We start from the raw sequence: 24,711 nt of genomic DNA, 5'->3' as shown, positions 1-24,711 counted from the left end.
GTGCCATTCAAGGCCGTGTCCCGGTGTCCCGGTGCCGTTCAAGGCCGTGTCCCGGTGTCCCGGTGCCGCTGAAGGCCGTGTCCCGGTGTCCCGGTGCCGTTCAGGGCCGTGTCCCGCTGTCCCGGTGTCCCGGTGCCGTTCCGGGCCCACCCCGGCCCGATCTCTGCGGGTCCCGGTGCCGCCCCCCGCCCGTGCACGTGCGCCGAGCCCCGCCCCGATTGGCCGCGCGGTGTCACGTGCCGGGTCAGCTGACCCGCGCTCGCAGCAGCGATTGGCGGGGCGGGGGCGGGGCCGGCGCAGCCCCGGGCGCGGCGGTGCCGCCATGTCCCGCGGGCCGGGCCCGGCCGGGCCCCTCCGCTCCCCACAGGGCCTCGACCTGGATGCGGAGCGGGAGAAGATCCGCCGCGAGATCGAGCAGCTGGAGCGCAGCCTGCAGCCCGGCGGGGCCGAGATCCAGCTGGCCCTGTCCGACTCCAGCCTCAGCTCCGGTACGGCTTCGCGGGGCTCGCGGCGCTCCCCCGGCAGCCGCCGTTACCGGCACTTTGCTCGTTCCCTTTGCGCGCAGAGGCCGCCAGCGGTGAAATGGCGGGGCCCGAGCGGGCCCGGCGAAGCGCCGCGTGAGGCGCAGCGCTCCCGCAGCTCGTTTGGCAGAGCGCGGCGGGGTCGGTGCCCGCCGGAGCGGCTCTGGCTCGGGCCGGGCCGGCTTCAGCCCCTGCTCTGGGCCAGAGCCTCTGCCGCGCCCGCCTGGTGCTCAGGGGCTGCTGCTGCCAAGCTCGCGTTTGTCCTGCCTTCAATTGTCACCGGGCTGCACAGCCGGGAGCCCCTCGTGTGCGGGAGCACCGCCCAGCTTCGCTGCAGTTACCCCGAGCTGCTCGTTTTTGCCTTCTCACAGCAACAGAAAAAGCAGAAGTGAAGTGTAACGATATGCTTTTTACTTGTGTAACAACACACTCTTTATTTGTACAACAACACACTTTGTACTTGTATAACAACACACTTTTTACTTGTACAACAACACGCTTTTTACTTGTACAACAATACAGTTTTTACTTGTATAACAATACAGTTTTTACTTGTATAACAACACGCTTTTTACTTGTACAACAATACAGTTTTTACTTATACAACAATACACTTTTTACTTGTATAATAACACACTTTTTACTTGTACAACAATACAGTTTTTACTTGTACAACAACACACTTTTTACTTGTACAACAATACAGTTTTTACTTGTATAACAATACAGTTTTTACTTGTATAAAAATATAGTTTTTACTTGTACAACAATACACTTTCCTTGACAGTGTTGTCAGTATCCAAACCCACTGATGGTCATGTCTGAGATCTCTGTGGTTCTTTTTCCTCTGTGCTTTAATTGAAAAGATTTGGGTTAAAAGCTTTCCTTTTATCCCACTGCAGTCAGCATTTCTGTGTTCTGTTTGTCTAACAGATGGTGATGAAGAAGATGATGATGATGAAGATTCTTATGCTGAAATGGTAACTCTTTTCTCTTTAAGAATATATTTCCAGCTGTCTATTGAAGGGAAACCTCACCCTGCTCTGGGGAAATCCAGGCAATTTCCTTGGCTCTGTGCTCAGCAGAACCTGGATTTGGGGTATTCCTGCCCAGCACTTTGTTATCCAGGGTCAGAGGCCTCCCTGCTGTGTCCCTGCAGGCCCCCAGGCTGTGCACAGCACTGATGGCTACAGACCTGCTTTTCAAACAAATGCTTTTCTCTCTTAATGCCTTATCTGCCTCAAGGAAGTGGAAGTGGAAGAAGACAGCAGTGATGATGATGATGATGATATTGAAAGCCTGCCCCAGGATCCAGACACCTGCCTGCAGATGAACCATGTGTACCAGGACGTTGTCAAGGAAAAGATTGAGGAGGTGGAGCTGCTCATTGCACAAAACAGAGAACAGCAGGTGAGCAAAGCAGGAGTGAAATGCTCAGTTCTGTGCTTTTCTGGGTTCCATTTGCCATCCTTCCTTCCCCTCGAGCCCAGGACTCAAGTGGTTTATTTAACTGATGATTCCATGCTTTCTTACAATAAAAAATGGGTATTTTACATGTTCTATTTTAGCTTGTTGTGGCAAGTTAGTATTTTATTATGCTTTTAAATCGCCTGCACTGTGCAAACTCAGGCAGTTCCAAATCCTGCCTTTAACTCCTGCACTGATTTTACAGTCTGGTGCTGCAGATTTGAACCTGCCTGGGGTGTTTGTGAGGGCTCAGGCCCTGCTCTCTGAAATCAGAGTTTGGAGGAGACACTGATGCTCTTCAATTCACTCTTGTATTGCAGAAGGAAATCGTGTGTGAGCTTCATGGTTCAAAAACAACCAAGGCAGGAGATGGCAGAAATCTAGCAGCAAATGTGTTTTTGGGTCATTTCATGAAGCCATACTTCAAGGATAAAATAACAGGAATTGTAAGTAAATAAAAGCAGCTTCCAGACCGATGTGTCTTGGGTGATGGATGTACACTGTGATGTGTTTGAACTGTTCTCATTTCAGCTCTGTAACTGATTGTCACTCCTCAGCCTGAAACCTTTTTTCTCTCACTTGTCACTCTCCCTCTTTTGGAAATGTTGGTTGAGCCCTGTGAGTTCTGAGGAGTGGAATTGCAGCCACCAGGGGCTTGAACGTTCTTGGGTTTAACTTCAGTTGCCTTCATTTCCATGACCCAATTCCATGCTGCTCTTTGAAGCACTCACTGAAATCTGTTTGTCTGTGAAACTGAGTTTTCTCAGTTCCTGAGATTTTCTGTATTTTTTTAATATTTTCTGGAGCAATCAGTAGTACTTTTTTTCATGTATCTTTAAAAGGCCATCAACAAAAGGAGATCTGGGCTTTTTATGGTAGCCAAGATATCAACTATCATCATCCATATATTAATATATTCAAGCAATTACTGTAATATTACTATTTAATTAAATGATGTACCTGTGAGCTCTTGCTAACAAAGGTAACTAAGCAGTGTGAGTGTGACAGTTTGCACAAGTTTGAATTTCCAGTTAATTTTGTAGCAGTTCATGCTGGAGTTTTAAGAAGAAAAAGTAAATTTGTCTGACTCTCAGAGTATCTAACCCTTCTAATCCTCATCAGGGCCCTCCTGCCAATGAAGAGGCCAAGGAAAAGGCAGCTCAGGGCATAAAATCCTTTGAACAGCTGCATTCAGCCAAGTGTAAGTAAGTCTGGGTGCTGTTCAGTGCTCTAGAAGAGCTGTAACATGTATTTATTCATATAACAAATATATATATTCATGTTGTTTGTGTGTGTGTGTGTGCTCCTGTTCCCAGTTAAACATCAACACCTCTGCCTGACTCACAAAAAAGTTGTTAAAAAGGAATGGGGTGCTCTGTAAATTATGTCAGTGAATCCTTAATGGCTCCTTTTTCATTTGTTCTGCTGCATCAGCTCCTGTGAGCTGAGCTCCTAAACCAAGTAAGGTGGTGCAAGGGCAGTGCCCAGGTGAGGGAAGTTCAGGGGACACCTGCAGCTCCAGGTGCTCACGGGGTGATTCCTTTATTGGGGTCTCTTTGGAGATCCCAGTAAAACTGAGCCAGTTCTAACACAACACTGGTGATTTATGCAGAGCTGCAGGACATTCCCAGGGGTGCTGGGAGCAGTGGGTGGCTCCTGGCAGTGGCTTTGCACTGATGTCTGGCTGCTCCCCTGTCTGGTTCAGGGAAAGCTGCAGAGAAGACGCTGCTGCAGAAATCCGTGGTGAGCGACCGCCTGCAGCGCCTGCTCCAGCCAAAGCTGCTCAAGTGAGTTCTGCCCAAAAATCCTCTCTCCTCCTGCTGAGAACATTGCATGGCAAAGGAGGAGAAGGGAGATGTGAAGATTTCCCCTTCCTCCAGCAAGTTCCTGCATTAATTGCTTGTGTTTGTGGGATTTTACAGCCATCTATTTCTTCCCTTTGGCACTGTGGTGGAACTTAAAATGCTTTGCAGGGCTTGAGGCTGGAATTGTGATATATGGTGAGGCCTAATGGTGTGTCCAGCAAGGGATTCCTGTGCTGGAGCTGGTACATAATAGTCTTTATGACTATTGCAGCAACTATTGATTCTGTGTGTAAACACCAAAATGGTTTATCTGAAACCTGCTGTGGGTCAGGGTTTGCACTGAAGGGGCAAAAATATGGCAATGAGTGTGCCTCGTGGGAAAACCTGGGAGAAGAGATTTGTGTGGAAATAAACTTGGAGGGAGGAATGATGCTGATGGGGAAGGTGTCTCTGCTGTACATCTTCTGATGCCATTGACCTCATTGCCATCTGTCCTCTTAAGCAGTGATAAAATTGTCTTTGAACAGGTTGAGTTATTGGAATCAGAAACTGGAGAAAATCAAGACTGACATAGAAAGAGAGACCTTGGAAAAGCAAATCAAAGACTTGGAGCAAGAAATAGAAGCAATTAAGTAAGAAGTCTTTCTGTGTTCTTGGAGAAAAATGAAATGTCTTAGAGTTTAGCTCTAAAAGTTCCCTCCTTCTAGGTGGGTCATTGGTGTTGGGTTGTAAAAAATTAGGTGCTGTTGTGGCTCTGCAGCTCTCTCTTCTCCACAGCTCTTTACTAAGAAATCTGTTTGGATCTTGATAAACAAAATGTAGTGCCTGCACCCAGTATAGAGGTGCTGCTTTAAATGGTTCTTACTTTAGCAACAAAGGAGCATTTTTTTCATAGTTTTGAGCTTTTGCTCATGAACAAATCTAGAGCAACATGTTTGGATATGGCATTAATTGTTTCTCCTGCTAATCTGAGTGTTCAGTTCTTGTGGAAGTCAGGAACAGGTGGGAGGAATGAGATGAGGCAGGATCAAGAAGATAAAATGTTTCATTAACCATTTAATACGATTCTTTCTTCCTCTTTGTACCTTCTGCTTTAGCCAACTCCCAGAAAGTGACTTAATAGGAAACAGATTCGATGAGCACGACTGGGACAAAATTTCAAACATCCATGTGAGTTGGGGGATCAGCTCTTTTATTGCTTCTGAGATCTGGATCCTTCCTCTTGAGAATCCCTGATCTGGTTTGCATCCAGTGTTTCCATCTTGCATTTCTCCAAGTTGACTGTTAAGTAATCTCAAGTTGTTAAATTTGGTGATTTAATTCTGGAAAACTTGGCAGTAAGACATATCTGGAATGCAAAATACTGGTTTTCCTGTTTGTCCAGGTGTCTTAATCCCAGCTATGAGACTAAACTTATTTTTGTTGTTTTTTTTTTTAGTTTGATGGACAACGTAACTCAGAAGAACTGAGGAAGTTTTGGCAAAATTGGGAGCATCCAAGTATCAACAAAAACGAATGGACTGAGGAGGAACTGGAGAGGCTGAAGCAGATAGCTGCTGAACACAACTACCTGGACTGGCAGACCATTGCCCAGGAGCTGGGGGTAAGGTCTGAGCTGGCAAGTTCGTTCATTCTGGCTTTACTTTGCCTCTTGTCAGGATTAAAAAACGATGTTAATACTAATTCAGTCTTAATTAATGTTTTCTGAGGAGTGGTCAAGAACAGTACCAAAAAGGTTTGGTACTTCAGCTTTTCCCTCTTGCTTTTTGTCCTCATAAATTACCAATTACCTCTTTCTCTCTGTTTTCCTTCTATTAAGACAAACAGGACACCTTTCCAGTGCTTGCAGAAATACCAACTCTGTAACAAAGATTTAAAAAGGAAAGAATGGACCAAGGAGGAGGATCAGATGCTTTTAGAGCTTGTTCAAGAGATGAGAGTGGGAAGCCATATCCCATACAAGAAAAGTAAGTGGCTCACAAGTGACAGATCTTTCCTTCACCTGGAATGCTTCACTCTCCCATTTTCTTTTCCTTGGTGATCTCTGCCTTTCCTGTACTTATGTGGAAGTTTCATTTTATCAGCAAGAGCTTCATATCTCTTGGAACCTTTATCCATATTGGAAATCTGGCTGAAACTGGCAGAGCACCATTTTAAAAGAGATTAAAGTGCTGCTTATGGCAATCACTGCTTGCAACTGTTGTCCAGATAAAGGAAGAAGCATTAATTACAAGAGTGTTAAATAAACCTTTTAATTTCCAGTTGCTTATTACATGGAAGGAAGAGATTCTGCTCAGCTGATTTACCGCTGGACAAAGAGTGTGGACCCCAGCTTGAGGAAAGGACCCTGGACAGCAGAGGAAGATGCTGTAAGCTCCATTCTCTGGGCCTGGAATGGCAGGGTGGGAATGTTGGACTGCTGAGGTGTGGCATGCCTGTAGATCTGAGCTTTAGGAGTGCCACAGAGGAGTGTAAAACAGACCAAGGTGGGCACTTTACAGCTCAAGAGCGATTAGAAGCTCCTAAACAGTTTTGTCCAGAGATTTGCACAGGAACCAAACAGAACTGCTGCTGTCTCAGGGCTGTCAGGGCTGATCCTGGTGAGGATTTCAGCTCTTGCTCTGTCTGGTGCACACAGATGCTGATGGCTGCAGTTAACAAGTACGGGGAGAAGGGCTGGTACAAAATCCGGACGGAAGTGCCGGGCAGGAGCGACGCCCAGTGCCGGGACCGGTGAGTTCAGGCCAGGCACCAGCCCTTAAACGAGGCAAAGCTCTGACTGGGAATGCTGGTTTTGTTCAGCCTTGGGGTGCAGGGATGGTCTGATTTTTACAAGCAGGATTGAATGTTCCTCACTGTAATGTTTCCATGCTGAAGGTATTTAAAAGCATTGCACTGGGATGTAAAGAAAGGCAAGTGGAGCTTGCAGGAAGAGGAGCAGCTGATTGAACTGGTTCAAAAGCACGGCCTGGGTAGGCGTTTCTGTGGCTTTATCTATAGAACTTTAGAGGTGTCATTGAGGTTTTCTCTTCTTTCATTGTAAGCCCTGCAGGCTCTGCTTTGTACTGATGCTTGCAACTTCTTTGTATTGTGTGTTGTGGGTATTACGGATTTGAGATCCATTCATGCAGTAACTCTGTCTCTTATCCAGGGAAATGTATAATATGTGTGTAGTGGCTGCATTGAAAGGCCTGTTGCTCAGTTTGTGGCACAAATAAAAATGTTCTGCATCCTCTGCATCCTTTTCAGGTTGCTGGAGTAAAATAGCTTCAGAGCTGCCACATCGGACTGGTGCCCAATGCCAGAGCAAGTGGAAATTCATGATTGGCTCTAAGGTATTGTGGAAATCCTGTTATGTCACAGTCCCATCTCTTCAATTAAGTTTCTCTAAACTAAAAGTGGAATCCTGTGAAATCAATTAAAAAATTGGCACTGATTTCACACAGTCAAGGTTTTTGTTGTGGATTTCACGGTTTGATTTTTTGGTGGGTAAAGCAGCCTTTGTTCTGAAGGGCTGAAGTTAATTTGCTGTATATTTGTGTATTATCTAGAATTCTTTCCTGCCTTGAAATGCCTGTAAGAATGGGATATATGTAGGTTTTCATGTCTGTACCTCATGAGTTGCCAGTTTTGGTCCCAGGCACTCAAGAAATTCTGGCTGCTTAAGACCATACTAAAGATGGTCTTGTTTCCAAAGTCTTGTTTCCTTTGGAAAATGAAACTTCCTGATTTGAGAGAGTTGCAAGCCAGGGGTGAACACTGACTAAAACTTGTGTGTTTCTTCTTGTTTTGACCAAGAAGAAAAGATCTGGGGCAACCAAACGGCGCCACGCTGAGAGCTCCAGCCCTTCAGAGTGCAGCAGTGAGGAGGACATGGAGCTGGCAGACAGCTCAGAGGAGGAGAAGGTGACCAGCACCACGAGAAAGGAGGAGTCTGCAGTCCCCAGCATTGACCTGTGGATACCAACAGGGATGGACATCAAGGGGTCAACCAGAGAGAGACACCAAATCCAATCCCTCCTCTCTGCTGCCAGGGCTGGCGCAGGGAGCAGCTGCTGTGATGTTCCAGGGGCAGGGTGTGATGGAGACAGAGCTGCTGATAAATCATCTGAGCTGAGCACCCTGCTGAGGGGCATTACAAACGCCTATTCCACAGATGTGCTGGTGAAGAATCCAGCAGAAGTGATGGCCAAGGTGAGCTGGCATGGGAGCTTGGACCACAAGTTAGAAGGGAAGTGCAGCTGCTGCAGTAAGGGCAGGATGTGATGAGCAGATAATATCTTGTTGTTCATTCCCTTGTATTGTTAAGACAAAAAATGTGAAGATAATTACCCAGTAAATTCTGGGTTTTTTGGGTTTTGGTAGATTCCTCACACAAAAGCTTCTATGAAATAAGCATTTGGTGTTGTGATGATGCACAAGGATTAAAAGTGAAGGTCTTCAGAGTTGATTTCATATAATAAGATACCTTCAACAGCAGGAATGTTGAGAACTTGTATCTGCTGTGCATATCCAGTACAAATCATTTTCTTTGAGTGACTTTTCCTTCTGTATTTTCTTGTGTTCTTTCATCTTCAGGCTTCCCAGTGTGGAAAACACATGCTGCAGGTCAGCCTGGAGGAAGTGAGAGCAATATTAAAGAACAACACGAGCTTCCAGAGGAAACTGGTGAGTGCCTCTTGTGTCTTGTCTCCTCTTGTGACGTGAGCACTGCTAGGCTGTGCTTAGTAGGAATTTATTTTTATATAATCATAGATTTTGCACTGTAATCCCAAGAGGAAAAGCTCACAGTTTTTTGTCCTAACTGCCCTGTGAATGGTTTGTCCTGGGACTAATAGCAGAACTTTACTAATGGGAACTCTTAATTTTGTATTTTTTATTCAAGATGCTAAGACCTCCTGTCAGCCTTTTAGCCAAGGCCCCTGGAGTGGCTGCAGCTGTTGACCAGGATGTGCAGGGGCTGCCCAGGGGAGCTCGGCGCCACTGGAGGAGGCTGAGCCTGGACAGGAAGCTGCTGATGGCAGTGACCCCTTGGGTGGGCAATGTGCTGCTGCCCCGCACCTTGCAGGCTGGGAGGATGGCTTTCCACCAGACAAAAGGTACTGGGGACCCATCCTACCTTTGTCCCTACCTTCTGATGCCTTCTGAGTGAATTCCCAGCTGATTTTGATGTTGGATTTCTTCCCAGCTGCTGCTATTCACGAGAAGGTTAAGTCAGTCAGTCTCACCAGCACTCCCCTGTTTGCACTGCTCATTCAGGTAAGTTTTGCTGTCTTAATATCATTACCCGCTTTCAAACAGTGGGAGTCTTTATTTTGCAGTATTTGAGGCTTAAATAAATGGTTTATCTTTGTTTCTTAAACAAATAATCTAATTATTGGACTAATCTGCCCTCATGGTTTGCATATGAAGTTTCTTAAATAAGTCTTGCATCCAAAGTCTGATCCTGCCAGGGCTTTTTCTGTAAGTGTAAAATATCCCCAGAATCTTGCATGTGAAGCATGTCCCATCTATCTTGCTTTGTTACTGACCCTGTGTCATGGTTTGGCTCTGTTCCTTTTTTTGTTCTCATTTAAATGTTAATGAAGCTCTCACCTTGCAGCTCTTCCAGATTGATACCAAAGGCTGTATGAAGATTATTAAGGAGAGGCAGCTGAGGCAGTTGGAGCTGCTTAAGGCTAATACAAGGAGCCCTCAGCAGGTATTGTGGATTTAAGCTTTCCCCACTGAAATCTTGACTAAAATAATTGTGTGGCCACACAGTTTGTATGTGTATTAGCAGTTTGTTTTGGTTCAGAGGCAGAATAAAATGCTGGCTGTATGGCCATTTGTTCAGGAGGTGGCAGATGTGGGTTTGATTCACATCTGTGCTGTTTTAATCATCTTTAAATTTATCAGAAGTATAATTTAATATACTTTTTTTTACAGGCTTCCCAAAATACAGAGACTTCTTCAGGTACCTACCAGAACATTTATTTTTGTGATGTGCAAGAACTTTCACATAATTCATCACTGTTACATTAATAGCCAGTTTAACTGAAGGAGAACTTTGGGGGACAAACCTGCATTGTCATGCTCATTTTTGCTAGCTCTTGGATCTTTAAGCATGTTCCCCTTTGGTAAGGACTGGAAAAACCCTGCAGGGCTGGGGAGGCAGTGGCTCTGGACCAGTTCAGTGGGGTGTTGGGGTGCATTCCTGGCCCATCTCTGATTTCTGGGGGCAGTTACCCCTTGTTCAGTTGTTGGGACATGGCCTGATTAAATCAGGACTGTAGCGTTGTAGGAACTCTCACAAACAGGAATTTTGCCACGTTCCTTGATGTTTAATGAGAAATGGCTTTTGGAAATACTGTTCATTCATTTAAATTTTATCCTCTGCAGGCAACTCATCCCAAGCTTGCTCTCAGAAGAATTCCCAACAGGGCATCCCAAAGAGTGCTGGCAGGAAACCTCCTGCCTTGAGAGCAGGGGCCAGCCCCACTGGTGCCTTGGAGAGCTGTGCCCCAGCTGTGCAGGGAGCTCCCCCAGCCCAGGGGCAAAGGCACAAGCCCAAAACTGTCTCGGAATTGCTGCAAGAGAAACGTTTGAGGGCGTACCAGGCCAAGGCAGCCATGCTGAGGACAGTGCTGGTTGCCCCACAAGTGCTGGTTTCAGGGCCTTTGATAATCCAGCACCCACCACAGCAAATCATTCCCTCTGCACAAGCAGGGAGCACACCTGCAGCAGCTGCTGGGACACATAGCCAAGTACAGGGTTCACCAGTGCCCACAAGGACTTCTGCTGCAGGTTCTGCTTCTGCTCCTGTGCCTGAAAAGCATTCCTCAGCAGTGCCAGCAACTGGGGAGAGCCCTGGCTGCTCACAAAGGACAGATCTACAGTCAAGTAAGGAACTAAAAAAGGAAGTTCTGGAAAGCAGCCCTGGAGGAGGGGTTTCTCCAGGTGTGAGTCCAGCTGCAGCAGAGAAGGCCCCAGACCAGGGAGGGCGCAATGGTCAGGTCACAGCCAGCAGCTCAGTTTCAGCAGTGTTGCAAAACCAGGTTTTTGTGCCTCACCAGATCACAGTGGTGGCTCTTGGCCTGGAGTCTGGCACCAATAAATTGTCCCTTTCCACACCAGTCACCTGTGAGCTGAAGAGTAACGGGCCACAGCAGAGGCCAGTCAGCCTGCTGCCTGCTCTTGTCACTCCACAGGCTGCTTCTCCTGTGATTCCCAACAGCATCCTGCCCTTCAAGTGGGTTGTAACTCCCCAGGGTCTGCTCCACAGTGTTGTGCAGACTGTGGTGGGTGTTCCCCAGGGAATGCCAGCTGCTGCTGGGGGAAGTCAGGGTCAGACAGCTGTGACTTCCAATGGCAATGTCTCTGCTTTGGGAGGGACTCCTGTACCAGCTGAAACAAATCCACCTCACCCCAGCAGTGCAAAGACAAAAGGGCCAAGTTCCCAGCTGGCAGGAGTTCCTTTGGGAAAGGCAGCTGACCAATCCACAATTCTCTTACCTGTGACCTCGGTGAGTCCTGGATGCACCACATCCAGTGTTTCTGCTGTAAGCCCTACGTGTTCAGCTGGCTCCTCCACGGCTCCAGACTCCTCTGCAGCTCCAGCTGCCCCTCCAGCTGCCAGCCCAGCCCTGTGTGCTGTGGTGCTGCCCCAAACACAGCCCCCTGCCAGCACTCAGGGCTCTGATTCCCAGCCTGTGCCCAGTCTCAGCTGCTTGGGAAGGAGCAGTGACTCCATCACAACAAACGGATCATCCTCCAATCCAGGCAGCATCAGAGGGGTTGTGCTCTGTCCAGGAGCTGCAGCTCCTCACAGCAATGTCCCAGGGAGCTCTGCCTGCTTTGGTGCCCAGGCACTGAGGAACAGACCCATTGCCTCCAAACCACCGAGTGCTGACGTCCCTCCCCAGCCAAGCACCTCCCGTGCAGAGAAGAATCTCCTTGACTTCAGCCTGATCTCCCTGGAGGACCAGGGGCTGGTGAAGGAGTGGATGAGTGGGAAACAAGGGGTTCAGGTGCCATCACTGCAGACCAGGCTGCCTTATCTGCCTCCTTTCCTCTGCAGCATAAAAACCCTCTCAAAGCTCCTTCTGCAGAAAGCAGCTCTGGAGAAACAAGCAGCCTCTCTCCTGCCCTCTGAGGCCAGTGGGAATGGGGGCACTGGGGATGTTTTCCATGCTATTGGAGAACTGGTGCAGCAGAAACTGGGTGATAACCCTGCTTACCTCCTGCTGAAAGCCAGATTCCTGTCAGCCTTCACACTCCCAGCTGTCCTGGCAACTCTGCCTCCTCCCAAAGTGACAACAACTCTGTCAGGCATCGGGAAACAACTTGAGGAGAGTGATGACGAGGAGTGGCAGAGTGAGAAAAATGTGTTTGAATTAATAGGCCTACAGGAGCACTGGAGACTTGGGGATGAGCCTGGAGACAAAGATGCTGATTTACTAAATCAGGTAAAACAGATTCCAGGGGCTAAAAGCAGAAAAATAATGCCAGATAAATATTGCACTGGAATCCAGGGGGAAGCCCCCATTGTTCTTAAGTGTAGCAGAAATATGGTTCTTTGGAATAGACACAGTTCTACAGCTGCTGAAAGGAAAAGCTCTGCAGCTCAGCTGGGAGGGTGAAAGCCCATGTAGCACCTTAAACTTGCCATGACAATTCCCAGAAGTGGGTATCAAAGCTCCCTTCCCCTTTCTGTTTATAATCTGCTGCCCTGACACTTGCCCTTTTGAAATCAGGCCTTTGATGTCACTCTGTAAACTGATGTTTTGTGCCTTCTCTGGTATCAGTAATGGGATGTTGTCCCATACTTCATTTTGAAGGTAAATGAAAGATTGTTTTAGAAATCTTGCTAAGCTTCCCTAAATCAGGAGGGTGGCTGAAGGGGTTATTTGGAATTCTCATGGTGTTGATCATCTGCTTCTGTTGCAGGGCATGGGGGCCGAGGAGAGCCCTGCTCAGTCTGCCTGGGGCTCCTGCACTGATGTGGCTGATGCCAGAGCTCCCCAAAGCAGGAGAAGTGCCCGCTTCAGGAAGAGGAGGAGGATATGAGAAGGAAATGTGTTAGTAGCTCCTCAGTGGTTTGTACATCTTGCTGAGAAGCTGAACCACGTTTGTCTGTGGTTCAGCTCAGACAATGACTCATGACCCCAGGAAAGGACTGAAATGATCTCTGCTCTTGTTCCCCGAGGACACAGAGTTCTACAGTCACCATCAATCACAGCCTAAGGCAGATCATATTTTGGGGAGAGGGAAAGTTGATGTCTCTATGATAAAATTATATATAAACTCATGAAACTCAAAACATTTGGCAGCCTTTTAGTTCATGCCCTGAACCCTACTTAGTATGCACCTAGTTGGTAGCACTCTACAGGCTTGACAGTGGAGTTTTTCTTTAATATTTCATCTTTGAGCAATTTGGTGAGCTTTGGGGTTTATTTCCCCTATTTGGCTTCATTTCTGTGCAGTTATAACAGGTCACCTTCTGCAGGGTACAAATGGGTGATGTTCTGATAGCTGCTGAGGCTTTTGGTGCAGTGGATGGAACATGAACAGTGTTTGATTCACGTGGTTGTCAGATGAGACTGGTTGGAGATTCCCTTTCTTGAAAATTCATTTTAGGAACTCCAAAAGGGCAACTTCCCTGTAGAAATGTGTGATTGATAGGAGCTGTTTGTGCTTTGTTACAGGGGTCACTGGAACGAGCTCTGCCTTCCTGCATGGCAGGAGGAGATAATCTTTGCACTGTTCACCTTTACCACTTCCAATGCTGACTGGATGGACCTGGGGAAGAGGAAAATGCTGGACTGATTTTCCCATCCCTCAACAAAATCTGCATCTGTAGGCAAGGTTTAAAAATGAAGGAGACTGGCTGGAGGGAAGTCTTTCAGGCACAGACTTCTGCTCTTTCCAACTCCCACCTGCCATAGATTCTGAGGGGGAATATTGCTGGAAATATGGGGAAACAAGCAATGGTGGTTATTTATTTCTTTCTTGTGTTGTTTATGTGAATGTTTATCCATGTTCAGAACATGTTAATTGGGTGTTTTTTAGTGGCTGTGGCTTTGCTTGGTAACTGAATACTGTGGAATAAGCAGCAGATTAATTTTGTATCAAAATGACTCTTAAGTATTTGTTGAAATACAGATGTTTTATTTTTCTCACTTAAAAATTACTGATGTCTTCTGTGTGGGTTTTTCTCCTGGTAAATAGTGCTTTTAATAATGTGTGTATGAGAGTGATTGCTAATGAGAAAAATGAAGTTTTCAGGCTGCATGAAAACCAGGGAAAAAAGGGGGAATGAATATTCATGTGCCTAAAACTGCAGGATTGAATTAGGATTCTTCCTTGATTCTTCCACAGCCTGCCCTGTGCAGACATCACAAATCACTTAAAAAAAACTTGTTTCTTCGTTTATAACCCAGCAATTTCTGTCTCGCAGAGAGGTGCAAGGTTAGCTGAGGCAAAGCTGATAAAATCTAGAGGGAAAGTGCTGTGAAAGCTTCATTCCACTGCACTGACTGAACTCCCCTGAGTGTAGTGGGGAGCTGGGAGTTTGAGCTTTTCCATGAGGGCTCTTCAGGCAGAGCTGGGGGCAGAGGGTCACTGGGTGCCAGTGTTGCTGTAATTTGACTTTATGGTGCAAAATGAATGATTGTGGAAGGCTCTCCTCTGCTCTGTTTTCCATAAGCCACTATAGATATCAGTTTTCCAGGAAATTCAGCTGTGGCAGGAGCTGCTGCACAGCTGTGGGTGCTGTGCCCAGGCTGTTACAGTGAGGCACTGGTGGGAAAGGTGAGCTGTGCTCTAAATGGTTGTTGGCCTTTGCAAATGCTGCTGAAAAGATGCCCTTGACATTTATTTGTGGGAAAACTGCGTAAGCAGAGCTGGCTTTGTCCTTTTTTTAGGATTAAATTGATTCGTCACTAGAACAAAACCTCCTCAGGCTAAACTGGTCAATTAACAGACACACTGATTATCTTCAGCAAGGGGCACAGCTGACACAGGTACTGCATCTTCTTTTAGTGTAAAGTTAATTTAATGACAAGAAACACAGGCTGGAAGAATCTCTGAGCATCTCTGCCCTACTCCTAATGATAACATGGAAAAACTCTCCATAAACTTAGAAAGCAGAACAAAGAGTGGAGTGGGAAGCTAACGGGAACATGTGTCACACTGCCATGGCATCGGAGCCTGTGTGTTCTCCAGGCTTTTTTAAAAAACACTGAGTGAGTTCTGAGTTCAGCTCCAGGGCTGTGGGAAGGGGGGGGGGAGGCAGGCTCAGGTCTTCTGGTGATGCTCAGCATCATCACAATGGCATTATCAGCATTATCACCTAACCCAGCTGCTTGCTGGGCTGCCCCTCTGTTGCTGCCATGGCCACAGCCTGTCATCTGGGAGTCATGGGTGATGTTCCTCGCTTTGCCAAGACTTCATTCCCTTTCCCTTTCTTGTCATAATTATGCTGGAAGCTTGAGGACATCCAAAATTAGAGGCATCAGTATAGAAATCACCCTTTTCAGCTGAATAGACTTCTGTCTAAATCGAGAGTGAGTTCTTGCTGCCACCTGTTTTCCTGGAGAAAGATGTTAACAGCTGGAAATCCTTTGAAGAGCCTCTTCTAATTTTGTGGCTTGTTTTGTCCCCTCCAATCAGCTGCACACACCTATGGCTGTGACTTTCATTCTTTTTAATCTTTCTGACCACTGCACAAGGAAACTTTCTGGACCCCAGCAGGTCCTTCAGTGGGACAGATTAGAGAACAAAACCATAATTAAACTAAAATCACTGCCTATGTGTTGCTGCTGACTCACGATACCACTACCATCTTTCTCCTCCCCCATCACGCATTCTGGCTTCTGCTTTTTTTATTTATCTCTCTTTTCCTTTTCCTTCCCTTTCCTGTCTCAGGGTATAGCTGAGTAGTTTCCCCTTTTTTCTCAAACCAGTTTTGTTCCTGGAGTTATCTTTTCTCTAGTCAGAATACAGAGGGAGGCTGCACCCAAGACAGGTTTTCTCAGAGCCAGGACACAGGAGGAGAATCAAGGAAGCTTTTGTGACTGCAGAGGTGAGGGTTGGTGATACAGAATGGCTGATATTAGCAGGGAATAAAAGTTTATTTTACAGCTCTGAGGTAAAGTGTCAGCTCCTGTGGGTGCTAGATTTGGTGTCTGTGTGGTCAGACAGAACACAGGGATCTCACATGCTGGGAGGTGGAGAAGGAAGAGTGAACTGCTCGTAAAACAGCTAATTAGGACACTTCTGCATTCTCAGTCTTGACGTCCTTGGTTTCACCACCACTGCCACACTGCTCCGGGAGGCTCAGGGGCTGCTTCTTTGGTTGTTTGGTGTTTGTTTTCTAGACAGGACAACGCTCCTCACTGATTGCCCTCACTGCTGACATGCTGGAAGAGGATAATGATGAGATCTGTTGGAATAACCTGGAGAACTTCCGCGTGAAGCTGATCTCGGTGATTGACCCTTCCCGGATCACCCCTTACCTGCGCCAGTGCAAAGTGCTCAGCCCTGACGATGAGGAGCAGGTTCTCAATGACCCCAGCCTGGTCATGCGCAAGCGGAAGGCAGGTGGGAGCACTTCAAATCCTTTTGTGGAGTTTCCAGGTCATTGGTGTGGGATTGTCTGGGGACTTAGATGCTGGAAGGACTGCCCAGGGTGGTGCTGGTGTCACCCTCCCTGGAGGTGTTTAAACAAAGCCTGGATATGTGGCACTTGGTGCTGTGGTCTTGTTGACAAGGTGGTTCAGTCACAGGATGGACTTAATGATCCCAGAGGTCTTTTCCAACTCAATTTATTCTGTGAGTGGATCCCAGGGACTTTTGTATGTGGAGGAAGTGAAGCTATTTTTTATGTTACAAACAGATAAAGAGAGAAATAACTGAATAGAATATCCTGTTGCCATGATTTCAGGTGTTCTCTTGGACATTCTTCAGCGAACAGGACACAAGGGCTTTGAGGCATTTATGGAGAGTCTTGAGCTTTATTATCCCCAGCTGTATAAGAAAATAACTGGCAAAGAGCCCAGCAGGGTTTTCTCCATGATTATAGGTAATGTTTGTGTTCTCAACAACAGCTCTTCCTTTGGTGCTGCTGAGCAGAGTCAGGAGCATTCCCTGCCTTGCTCCATGTGTGCTTTGGAAGGGTTCTGGGAAGAACAGCCCTGGTGTCATGGGCTGGACTGAGGAGGGAGGAAGCAGAAGGATGAATTCTTCCTTCTGCCTGTTGTGCCAGTGACTCTGTGGTGCAGGAAGGCACAGAGCAGAGAGACACAGTGGGGATAATTTGATCATACATCATCAGGGTTGGCTGCAGTGATATGGAGGGGAAGCTGAGCTCTGTGTGTGCCTGGCAGCAGCCAGGACAGCAGAGAGTGACCCCGGCCCCCCAAACAGACACGGCTGGCGAGTCTGGCCTGAGCCAGGTGCTGATGAACGAGATCATGAAGCTGCAGAGCGCGGTGCAGGAGGAGCGGCGCAAGGCGCAGGAGCTGACGGTGTGGCTGCACTCCAAGGAGGACACCCTCAGGGAGATGTGGGTCAGGGACAGCCTGCTCCGCAAGCACCAGGAGCGGGCCCAGAGGATGAAGGAGGAGAGGGACAGCCTGAGCAAGGAGCTGCGCAAGTGCAAGGACGAGAACTACAGCCTGGCCCTGAGCTACGCCAAGCAGAGCGAGGAGAAGAGCGTGGCCCTCATGAAGAACAGGGACCTGCTGCTAGAGGTCAGTCGCAGGTTCTCCAGCTTCCCCCTTCTTACCTGACCCTGGAAGGCTGGGCTGAGCACCTCGTCTTTGCCAAGGATGCTCCAGTCCAGCATAAAGCACTGAGCATCTTCTTTAGCGTGTGTCTTTGTGGTCCCTAGCTCAGCCCTGTGGGCCCGAATTTTACCAGTTGTGCTGTGAATGATGAGCAACCAGTCTTGCCCTCACTCAAGGCTGCTCTCACAAAGGAAACTTTCTGGACCCCAGCAGGTCCTTCACTGGGACAGATTAGAGAACAAAACCAGCAGGCAGCACAAAGGTAGCACAGGAACATGTACCTGTCAGGACACAGGCAGGACTCTGGCCCCAGGGCACAAAACTTCCTGAGGAAAACAGCTGGGGAGAAACTTGTCCTGTGTTTGGGGAACAGAGAACTGGTTTTGCAGGCCAGAGCTCTCTCCCTTCTCCTGCTGAGCTCTGAACCTTCTCATAGATCGATCAGCTGAAGCACAGCCTCATGAAGGCTGAGGATGACTGCAAGCTGGAGAGGAAGCACACGATGAAGCTGAAACACGCCATAGAGCAGCGCCCCAGCCATGAGGTGGTGTGGGAGATCCAGCAGGAGAAGGAGCTGCTCTTGGCCAAGAACCAGGAGCTGGAAAACACTCTCCAGGTTGGTGGGGTGGTTGAGTATGGACTCAAGGGATTATTTGTTGCAGCCAGGGCAGCAATGCTGCAGTGAAGATTATGGGGATCAGGTGTTGCCCAAGAGCCATGAGGGGAGAGAACTGATATGAACTCAGATGAATGAGACAGGTGGCCCTGTCTCACTTCTTCCTTTGTCCTGCAGGTTGCCCGGGAGCAGAACTTGGAGAAGAGCCTCTCCAAGGAGACTCTGGAGAATGACTGCAGCCAGACTGTGGAAGAACGCCGGGAGCTGGTGAACACCATTTACAGCCTGCGCAAGGAGCTGCGCCGAGCCAAGGTGCTCCAGGACAAAGTAGGTGCTGCTGTTCAAGTCCCTGCTGAGGCTCATGGGTCAGACAGGCAGGTGAGGCACCTGCAGTGTCTTGCCTGTGGAGCAGAGCAGCTGCTCAGGAGCAATCCCTGCTCCTGCTGTAGCGCCTGTATTTCAGCACTCCGTGTGTGGCAGCTGACAGCTCAGACACCCCATGGAGCTCTGGCCAGAGCATTCTGTGGCACAGAGCACAAGTGGGGACAGTCTGGCTCAGGCTCTGCCCACAAGCAGGTGCTTTTGACCTTGTCTCAGCAGTTTGCAGAGGAAAAAGAGATGCTGGAGCTACAGTGCACATCTCTGAGGAAGGACTCCCAGATGTACAAAAAACGGATTGAAGCTGTTCTGCAGCAGATGGAGGAAGTGGCTTCGGAGAGAGACCAGGTGATAAAATATTCCTCACTGCTTATCACTGCTTTTTGGGCAGACAGTGCCAGCCTGTCTGTGCTGTTGTGTGAATGCCCCGTGTTGTCCCTCTGCACAGGCTCTCCTGACCCGAGAGCAGTTCCACATGCAGTATTGCAAGAACCTGCTGGAGAGAGACGCCTACCGCAAGCAGATCCGGGAGCTGGGGGAGAGATGTGACGAGATGCAGCTGCAGCTCTTCCAGAAGGAGAGCCAGCTCCTGGCCACTGAGGCCAAGCTGAAAAGGCTGCAGCTGGAGCTGCCCACACTGGTATAACTCTCCTCCCCTAGATGGATTGGGAAGCTGAGGATGGGGTCAGACTGTGGCAGTTCCCAGGCCTTTGCACCTGAGCAGCTCCAGCTCATCAGGCAGTGAACACCTGGCTGAGCCGCCTTCAAAATTAATTAAAACCATTGCCATGCAAATGCTGAGTTTAGAAAATGAAAGATGTGATGGTCTCTATGACCTCCCCCTGGTTTCAGGCATGGAAAAGCCGGACAGATGCAAGCTCAGGCCACCTGTGTTTGTGTTTGGAGCATTTCCAAAGGTGGTGAGGGGCTCCTCAACCACCAAACAGTGACTCTATTTAGAGACTGGGTGTGAGCCATTTGGATGAAATGGGGGGCTAACTTTTCTGGAACTAAATTAGATATATTTTAATTAATATGGCTTCTTGTGTGCTTTCTTGAGTGGCCAGACAGGAGTGTAGGAGGTCTGTGTTTTCTGGAGCTCTGAGTCTCCTGTATGTTCCCTTCCTTGCTCATGAGGAATGATTAATCTGTACTGGTTTTGTTTTAGACCTCTGACCTGGATGACTCCTCCTCCAGAGATTCCCAGGAAGTGAGTAGGGTTCCTTGTTTACCTTTCACTTTCTTCTGGGATGGTTTCGTGTTCCTCACCTGTGCTCAGCTCCCCAAGTATCAGCAGTTTTCAATGGCTCAGACTCATTTCAGTCAAAAAGTCCAGAGGCAGCAAGACAGTGATAGAATCTCCCTGTGAGTTGAAGTTCTAATGTAGGAACACAGTTATAGCATTAGTTAGCAAGATTTGTTGAGTCTAAGCAAATCACGGGAATTTAATTATTTTTCAATTGCTTTTAATTGTCTCTCCTGTGTGAGAACAGGCAAAAGTAAGTCTTGCCCTGGAGCCATCTGTAGTAAAGAGTTTCACTTAGTTCATAACTTCAGTGAGGGAGTGATTGTCACATTGTCTGGAGGCCAAAAGTGTAAATGAGGCCAAAGGAAGCTGGATCTATTCATGGAGGAGAAATCCATGAGCAAATCTGTAACTACTGGCTCAGTCTTCTGCTCGCTGGCAGCAACAGGGAGAGAGAGGTTGGTTCTAGCATGTCCTGGGTTTTATATTCCTTTATCTGTTCCTACAGACTGAGGGACAGTTCTGATGTTCTTACTCTGTTTTCTGCCCCACAGCTTGTTCTTCACAGTCACCTGGATGAAGATGCACAGGCAGCTAAAAGTAAGGGGAAAACACTGAGCAGAGCTCTGGAGAGGATGGGCCATTCTGTTTTGCTCTCATGGAAGATCTAAACCTGATCTTTTCATTCATTGAGATGGGAGATTTTTCACTAAAACTAAACAGCACATGCAAAAAGGCTTTTATTATTATTCTATCTTGCTCAGTTCAAAAATATATATTGTAACACTTGGTCACTACAGAAGGAGTTTCACCAAAATAGGGTCTGGTGTGAAGTGCCATGATATTCACAACCTGGGGAGCAGGGACAAATGATGGATAAAAGAATGATCAACACATTTCTCACAGTGGTCTTTGACACGAATATTATTTTAATGCAATGAGCAGAGCAGCTGCTTGGCAAAGGTTTGTTTTGCTCCTGCTGAAGCTGGAAGTGGAAAGCTGTGTCTCTTTCTGAGTGAGGTGGGGAACTCCACCATCCTGGGCAAGACTCAGGGCTCCGTTAAAATGAGAAGTGACTGGTGATTGATGACAGGATGGAGTTCTGAGTGCTTTGGGCTTGGTTTCAGTTCTGTGTGGACTCTGTGCACTTACATCACAGCTCTTCTGCTGGAAGAACTGCTGGAGGGAGAAGTTACTTTGCAATGGCAACTGTGACTAAAGCTGTGATTTTTTTTTTTTTTTTTTTTTTAATCTTTCAGAAGATTGCCTGGAAGTACAAAACCAGGAACTCAGCCCTCGAGAGAGCCATCTGCCCCCAAAATCACCAAGTGTAAGAGAATCTTTGTGGGCTCTTCTTTACTATGACTGGGGTTTGTGATCTTTAATATTCTCATTAATGATGGATTTACCAGCTTGGTGAAGCACGTCAGCAGCTCCTGCCTTTCCAAACTCTGAGCACTTAGTGCAGAATCCACCCTCCAAAAAGGGTGAACTCTGAACAGCAAAACATTTACTGTTTCTCCATCTGTGTATAAAAACTTCTTCTAATTACTTTCTGCCCTTCATCTCTGGGTGGGGATGTTTTCCAGTGTAAGTACTGCAGCATTACTGTTGGTGCAGAAAACAGACTCCCAGAATTACAGATGTTGAGGGAATAAATGTAGTAAAACTGTGTGAAACAGCAGCATTACCAGAACCTGCTGGTACTTGATTCTGCAGGAAGCAACCTGGTGTTAACAGTGATCTGATCAAAAATTAATTCATATGTTTTTAGGTTTGTGGTTCTTTTTTTTTTTTTTTTTATTCCCATTTCAAGGAGTGTGCCTTGGCCAACGAGGAACTGGCAGAAAAAGAGAGGAGGAGGATGAAGGACTGCTTTGAGCGTTACCGAAGGTCTGGGCTGCAGTAAGCAGGGCTAACCTGGAAATATCCATGATTTCTATTTCCCCTTTCCTGTCCCCAAGCTTGATTCACGGAGGGCATAAAACCACAAAGGGGACTGATACATACTAACAGTAGGAAATGCCGCTTGTTTGCAGAAAACACCTTCTGAAAGTTGCATGTCTGGTGTTGTTTGCAGAAAAAGAGCAATGAGAAGGGCGCCCAAAGACCGGCACCACGAGGCGGATTGGGAGAACACCTCTGGCAGCGACAACACCGACACCGAGGGCTCCTGAGAGAGGGACAGCACCGACACCAAAGGCTCCTCAGGAGCCGGTCCCTGAGGGAAACACCAGCTTCTGTAGGGTGCCTGTGCCTCACAACGGACTGTTTAGATTCTAAAACCATCCAAACACCCATTTATGAAATGAGTGACACTGCTCTGTGGCTCTGACGCCCCCTCGGTCAATAAACAGGTTTAAACGCCTGCGTGTGACGCAGGGCCGGGCTGAGCTGCAGGTTAATTACGGGTTAATGAAGGGCACCGCCCGACACCTTCATGGCCGCCGCCCGCACCCAACATGGCGGCCGGTGCCTCAGGGGCGCGCATGCGCGGTGCAATGCAGCGCGCGCTGAGGGCGCTGCTCCGGCAGCCGCCGCCATGGCGGCCCCGCCGCCCCCCGCCCGGCCTGAGGGACCCGGCCCGCACCGCCCCGGGGCTTCCCTGCGGGCCTGCCCGACCGGCCCGCACCGCCCCGGGACCTCCCTGCGGGCCCGCCTGCACCGCCCCGGGACAGCGCTGGAGCCCGGCCCGCCCGCTCTGCACCGCCCCGGGGCCGCGGCCGTCCACGCATTATCGCCTGGTGTACACCTGCAAGGTGGGCATAGGGCCGGGGGGCTCTGAGGGCGCCGTCGCTGGGGTGGACGGGGGACTCCCGGTGTAGCTGTTTTCTTCTTTAAACTTGCAAATATTAATTCAGAGTGGAAGAGGTTTCAAGTCCAAGCTCCGTGTTGGAGAAGGATGTTCGGGGTCTTGTGAGTGTCTCTGAGGGTGGAGATCCCACAGCGTCTCTGGGTCCTCCTCATTAGGGAGCCACGGAAAGCAGTAAAACCTCTCTCAGCCTTTGTGTCTCGGGCTGAACTCACGACATCCAAACATGATGGAGCTGACTTGGGATAGTTAGAGGTGAGGGAGAGAAGACGCTTTTAATGCCAAAAGTATTTTTGTCTTAAAAGTCCCAGGAGCTGCCGTTACCCTGGTCATGAAATCCACTTTGTTTTTCAGGTGTGCCAGACCCGCTCAGCCAAATCCATCTCTAAGGCCGCCTACCACCGAGGGGTGGTGATCGTGACATGTCCCGGCTGCGGGAACCACCACGTCATCGCCGATAACCTGGGCTGGTTCTCCGACCTGGAGGGAAAGAGGTGAGTGTGCCAGCAGCATCCTCCTCACACCCCGCTCCCGCCTGCAGCTTCCTGAGCTGATGCCTTGTTTCAGTGATTTTTTTTTTTTTTTTCCCCAAATGTGGCTCATACTAAAATCAAACTTTAATCTAGTTCATTAAAACACACAGACTCTGTTTTCAGTCATTATAATTTGACTGTTGCTGTCTAGAATCCAAATAAATTGGTGTGAAGGTGCAGCAGAAGCTGTAGCATACACAGGGATCCTTAGTGGTGCCAGCAGGTGATTTGCTGTTCCACTCAGGCTTTATCACTTCACTGCTGGGTTTCCTTGGATGTTTCAAGCGTGTAGATTGATCTGCTGTGGAATTCCAGTGATTTCTAACTTCCTGAGATACCTTTAAAAGCTTCTGTTTAGCTGTAATTGCTAAATCATTGATCCTAGTGGATGAAAGTAGTCCCAGAAGGTTTGGGTGGCTTTATGTGGTTAATTTTGGGTGGTTCTCCTGGTGATGTGAATCCCTGCGTGCTGTCAGTCCTGAGGGCAGAGTGCAGTGAGCCTGGGTGTGCCTTTGCTGTGGTGTCAGTGCTGGTTCTCACATCGCTGTCCAGGAATATCGAGGAGATCCTGGCAGCCAGAGGGGAGAAGGTGAGACGTGTGGCTGGTGAGGAAGCCCTGGAGCTGCTGCTGGAGAGCTCGGCAGAGCCCGGGCCCCAAGGTCAGCTGGCAGAGGGGGACGACGGGGAAGCCCCCCCAGATCCTGGCAGCAAGGGACACACCTGACACGAGGGACTGTGGCCTGTGGGACAGATGTGACACGTGAGATTGTTGGACAGACCTGCCGCGTGGGATTTGGGACGTTCTGCTTGTGGCAAGAGACTCTTCACCTTCGTTCCCTGATTTCAGCTGTCTGTATCTAAAATAAACTGGGGTGTTGGGTTTTCTCTGCTGTGTGTCTTTGCCTTGTGCAGTTTTGCCTTTGATCAAGCTGATGTCTTTAGAGATGGTGTTGCTGTTTACCCTGGTACTTGTTTTGCTGACTTTCAGGCAATTTTCAGTGCCCCAGCAATGTTCCACGCCTGGCTTTGTTCCCTGCTGAAAAGGCAGACAGAAATTCTCTGTCTGTGTGTGTTTGACCTAGCGAGGTGCAGCTGGAGCTGGAGGTTTTAGGGATGCTCAGGTGTGGCAGATCAGGAGAGGGGACAATTGATACCACCTGAGGAGATGAGTCCCAGAATTCTAAAACCAAAATGACCTTGCAGGAGGGTCAGATCACCTGCTCTTAATGCAGTCAAGTGCTGCTTTTATCTGTTCTTTTGACCTCTTCCAGAGTTTTGTTTCTGTGTCCCTCATGTCAGGGCTGAAAGTTTTGTGTTTTGATCCCACTCGAGCTCCAGCATGGGGGTTTTACAACTCCTTGTTGTAAACTCCATGTTCACACCCCTTGTTGGTGAAGGGGGAATGTGGATGTGAAGGCAAAATTACTAGTGGTGGAGCATGGTGGAGAGAAGACCCAGAAAGTTGTCTTGGCAGATTTTGAGGGGCTTATTAGTGCTACTGCAGTATGTTAAGATTAGTTAGAAATTTAAAAAGAAATAAATGACAGATGTGGGAGTTTGTCAG

At 48.2% G+C, this 24,711-nt stretch overlaps 3 protein-coding genes across 8 annotated transcripts; all 3 read left to right on the top strand.

Moving 5' to 3' along the window:
• Nucleotides 1-298: 298 nt before the first annotated feature.
• SNAPC4 (small nuclear RNA activating complex polypeptide 4) lies at nucleotides 299-13,982 on the top strand. 3 transcript variants are annotated; one of them, XM_053996275.1, is made up of 23 exons: nucleotides 299-488; nucleotides 1,455-1,501; nucleotides 1,767-1,931; nucleotides 2,309-2,434; nucleotides 3,111-3,189; nucleotides 3,694-3,775; nucleotides 4,321-4,425; nucleotides 4,891-4,963; nucleotides 5,232-5,396; nucleotides 5,613-5,760; nucleotides 6,056-6,162; nucleotides 6,432-6,526; nucleotides 6,671-6,765; nucleotides 7,043-7,128; nucleotides 7,595-7,987; nucleotides 8,372-8,461; nucleotides 8,679-8,892; nucleotides 8,982-9,052; nucleotides 9,396-9,494; nucleotides 9,722-9,749; nucleotides 10,175-12,240; nucleotides 12,722-12,852; nucleotides 13,480-13,982. In XM_053996275.1, exons 1-22 carry the CDS (start codon nucleotides 323-325, stop codon nucleotides 12,839-12,841), a joined length of 4,620 nt encoding a protein of 1,539 aa, XP_053852250.1. In that variant the 5' UTR covers nucleotides 299-322; the 3' UTR covers nucleotides 12,842-12,852; nucleotides 13,480-13,982. The 3 variants fall into 3 exon arrangements, with proteins under 3 accessions (XP_053852250.1, XP_053852249.1, XP_053852252.1); XM_053996274.1 differs by having other exon boundaries at nucleotides 7,592-7,987; XM_053996277.1 differs by lacking the exon at nucleotides 1,455-1,501 and having other exon boundaries at nucleotides 462-488; nucleotides 1,535-1,931; nucleotides 7,592-7,987.
• Nucleotides 13,983-15,656: 1,674 nt separating this feature from the next.
• On the top strand, nucleotides 15,657-21,988 carry CARD9 (caspase recruitment domain family member 9). 4 transcript variants are annotated; one of them, XM_053996744.1, is made up of 13 exons: nucleotides 15,657-15,857; nucleotides 16,153-16,375; nucleotides 16,719-16,856; nucleotides 17,201-17,526; nucleotides 17,999-18,178; nucleotides 18,356-18,505; nucleotides 18,776-18,904; nucleotides 19,005-19,196; nucleotides 19,725-19,766; nucleotides 20,357-20,402; nucleotides 21,062-21,132; nucleotides 21,619-21,707; nucleotides 21,883-21,988. In XM_053996744.1, exons 2-13 carry the CDS (start codon nucleotides 16,192-16,194, stop codon nucleotides 21,977-21,979), a joined length of 1,644 nt encoding a protein of 547 aa, XP_053852719.1. In that variant the 5' UTR covers nucleotides 15,657-15,857; nucleotides 16,153-16,191; the 3' UTR covers nucleotides 21,980-21,988. The 4 variants fall into 4 exon arrangements, with proteins under 4 accessions (XP_053852719.1, XP_053852722.1, XP_053852720.1 ...); XM_053996747.1 differs by having other exon boundaries at nucleotides 15,657-16,375; nucleotides 18,779-18,904; nucleotides 21,619-21,695; XM_053996745.1 differs by having other exon boundaries at nucleotides 15,657-16,375; nucleotides 18,779-18,904.
• Nucleotides 21,989-22,242: 254 nt separating this feature from the next.
• On the top strand, nucleotides 22,243-24,032 carry DNLZ (DNL-type zinc finger). Its single transcript, XM_053996451.1, is given in 4 exon segments — nucleotides 22,243-22,283; nucleotides 22,285-22,561; nucleotides 22,969-23,108; nucleotides 23,700-24,032. Coding segments are annotated over 4 exon segments (630 nt in total). The 3' UTR covers nucleotides 23,872-24,032.
• The last annotated feature ends 679 nt before the right edge of the window (nucleotides 24,033-24,711 follow it).

This window comes from Vidua macroura, chromosome 21, assembly GCF_024509145.1.
Source record: "Vidua macroura isolate BioBank_ID:100142 chromosome 21, ASM2450914v1, whole genome shotgun sequence".
Classification (NCBI taxonomy): domain Eukaryota; kingdom Metazoa; phylum Chordata; class Aves; order Passeriformes; family Viduidae; genus Vidua; species Vidua macroura.
Note: the sequence above shows the minus strand (reverse complement) of the source record. Positions and strands in the feature narration are given on the sequence as shown.

Coding starts and splice junctions, on each gene's coding strand:
- SNAPC4 (XM_053996274.1), top strand. CDS start 323: ATGTCCCGCGGGCCGGGCCCGGCCGGGCCCCTCCGCTCCCCACAGGGC. Junction 1,502..1,766: donor AAGATTCTTATGCTGAAATG/GTAACTCTTTTC, acceptor ATCTGCCTCAAG/GAAGTGGAAGTGGAAGAAGA. Junction 8,462..8,678: donor CGAGCTTCCAGAGGAAACTG/GTGAGTGCCTCT, acceptor TTTTTATTCAAG/ATGCTAAGACCTCCTGTCAG.
- CARD9 (XM_053996744.1), top strand. CDS start 16,192: ATGCTGGAAGAGGATAATGATGAGATCTGTTGGAATAACCTGGAGAAC. Junction 18,506..18,775: donor CCAAGGTGCTCCAGGACAAA/GTAGGTGCTGCT, acceptor ACCTTGTCTCAG/CAGTTTGCAGAGGAAAAAGA. Junction 18,905..19,004: donor TGGCTTCGGAGAGAGACCAG/GTGATAAAATAT, acceptor CCCTCTGCACAG/GCTCTCCTGACCCGAGAGCA.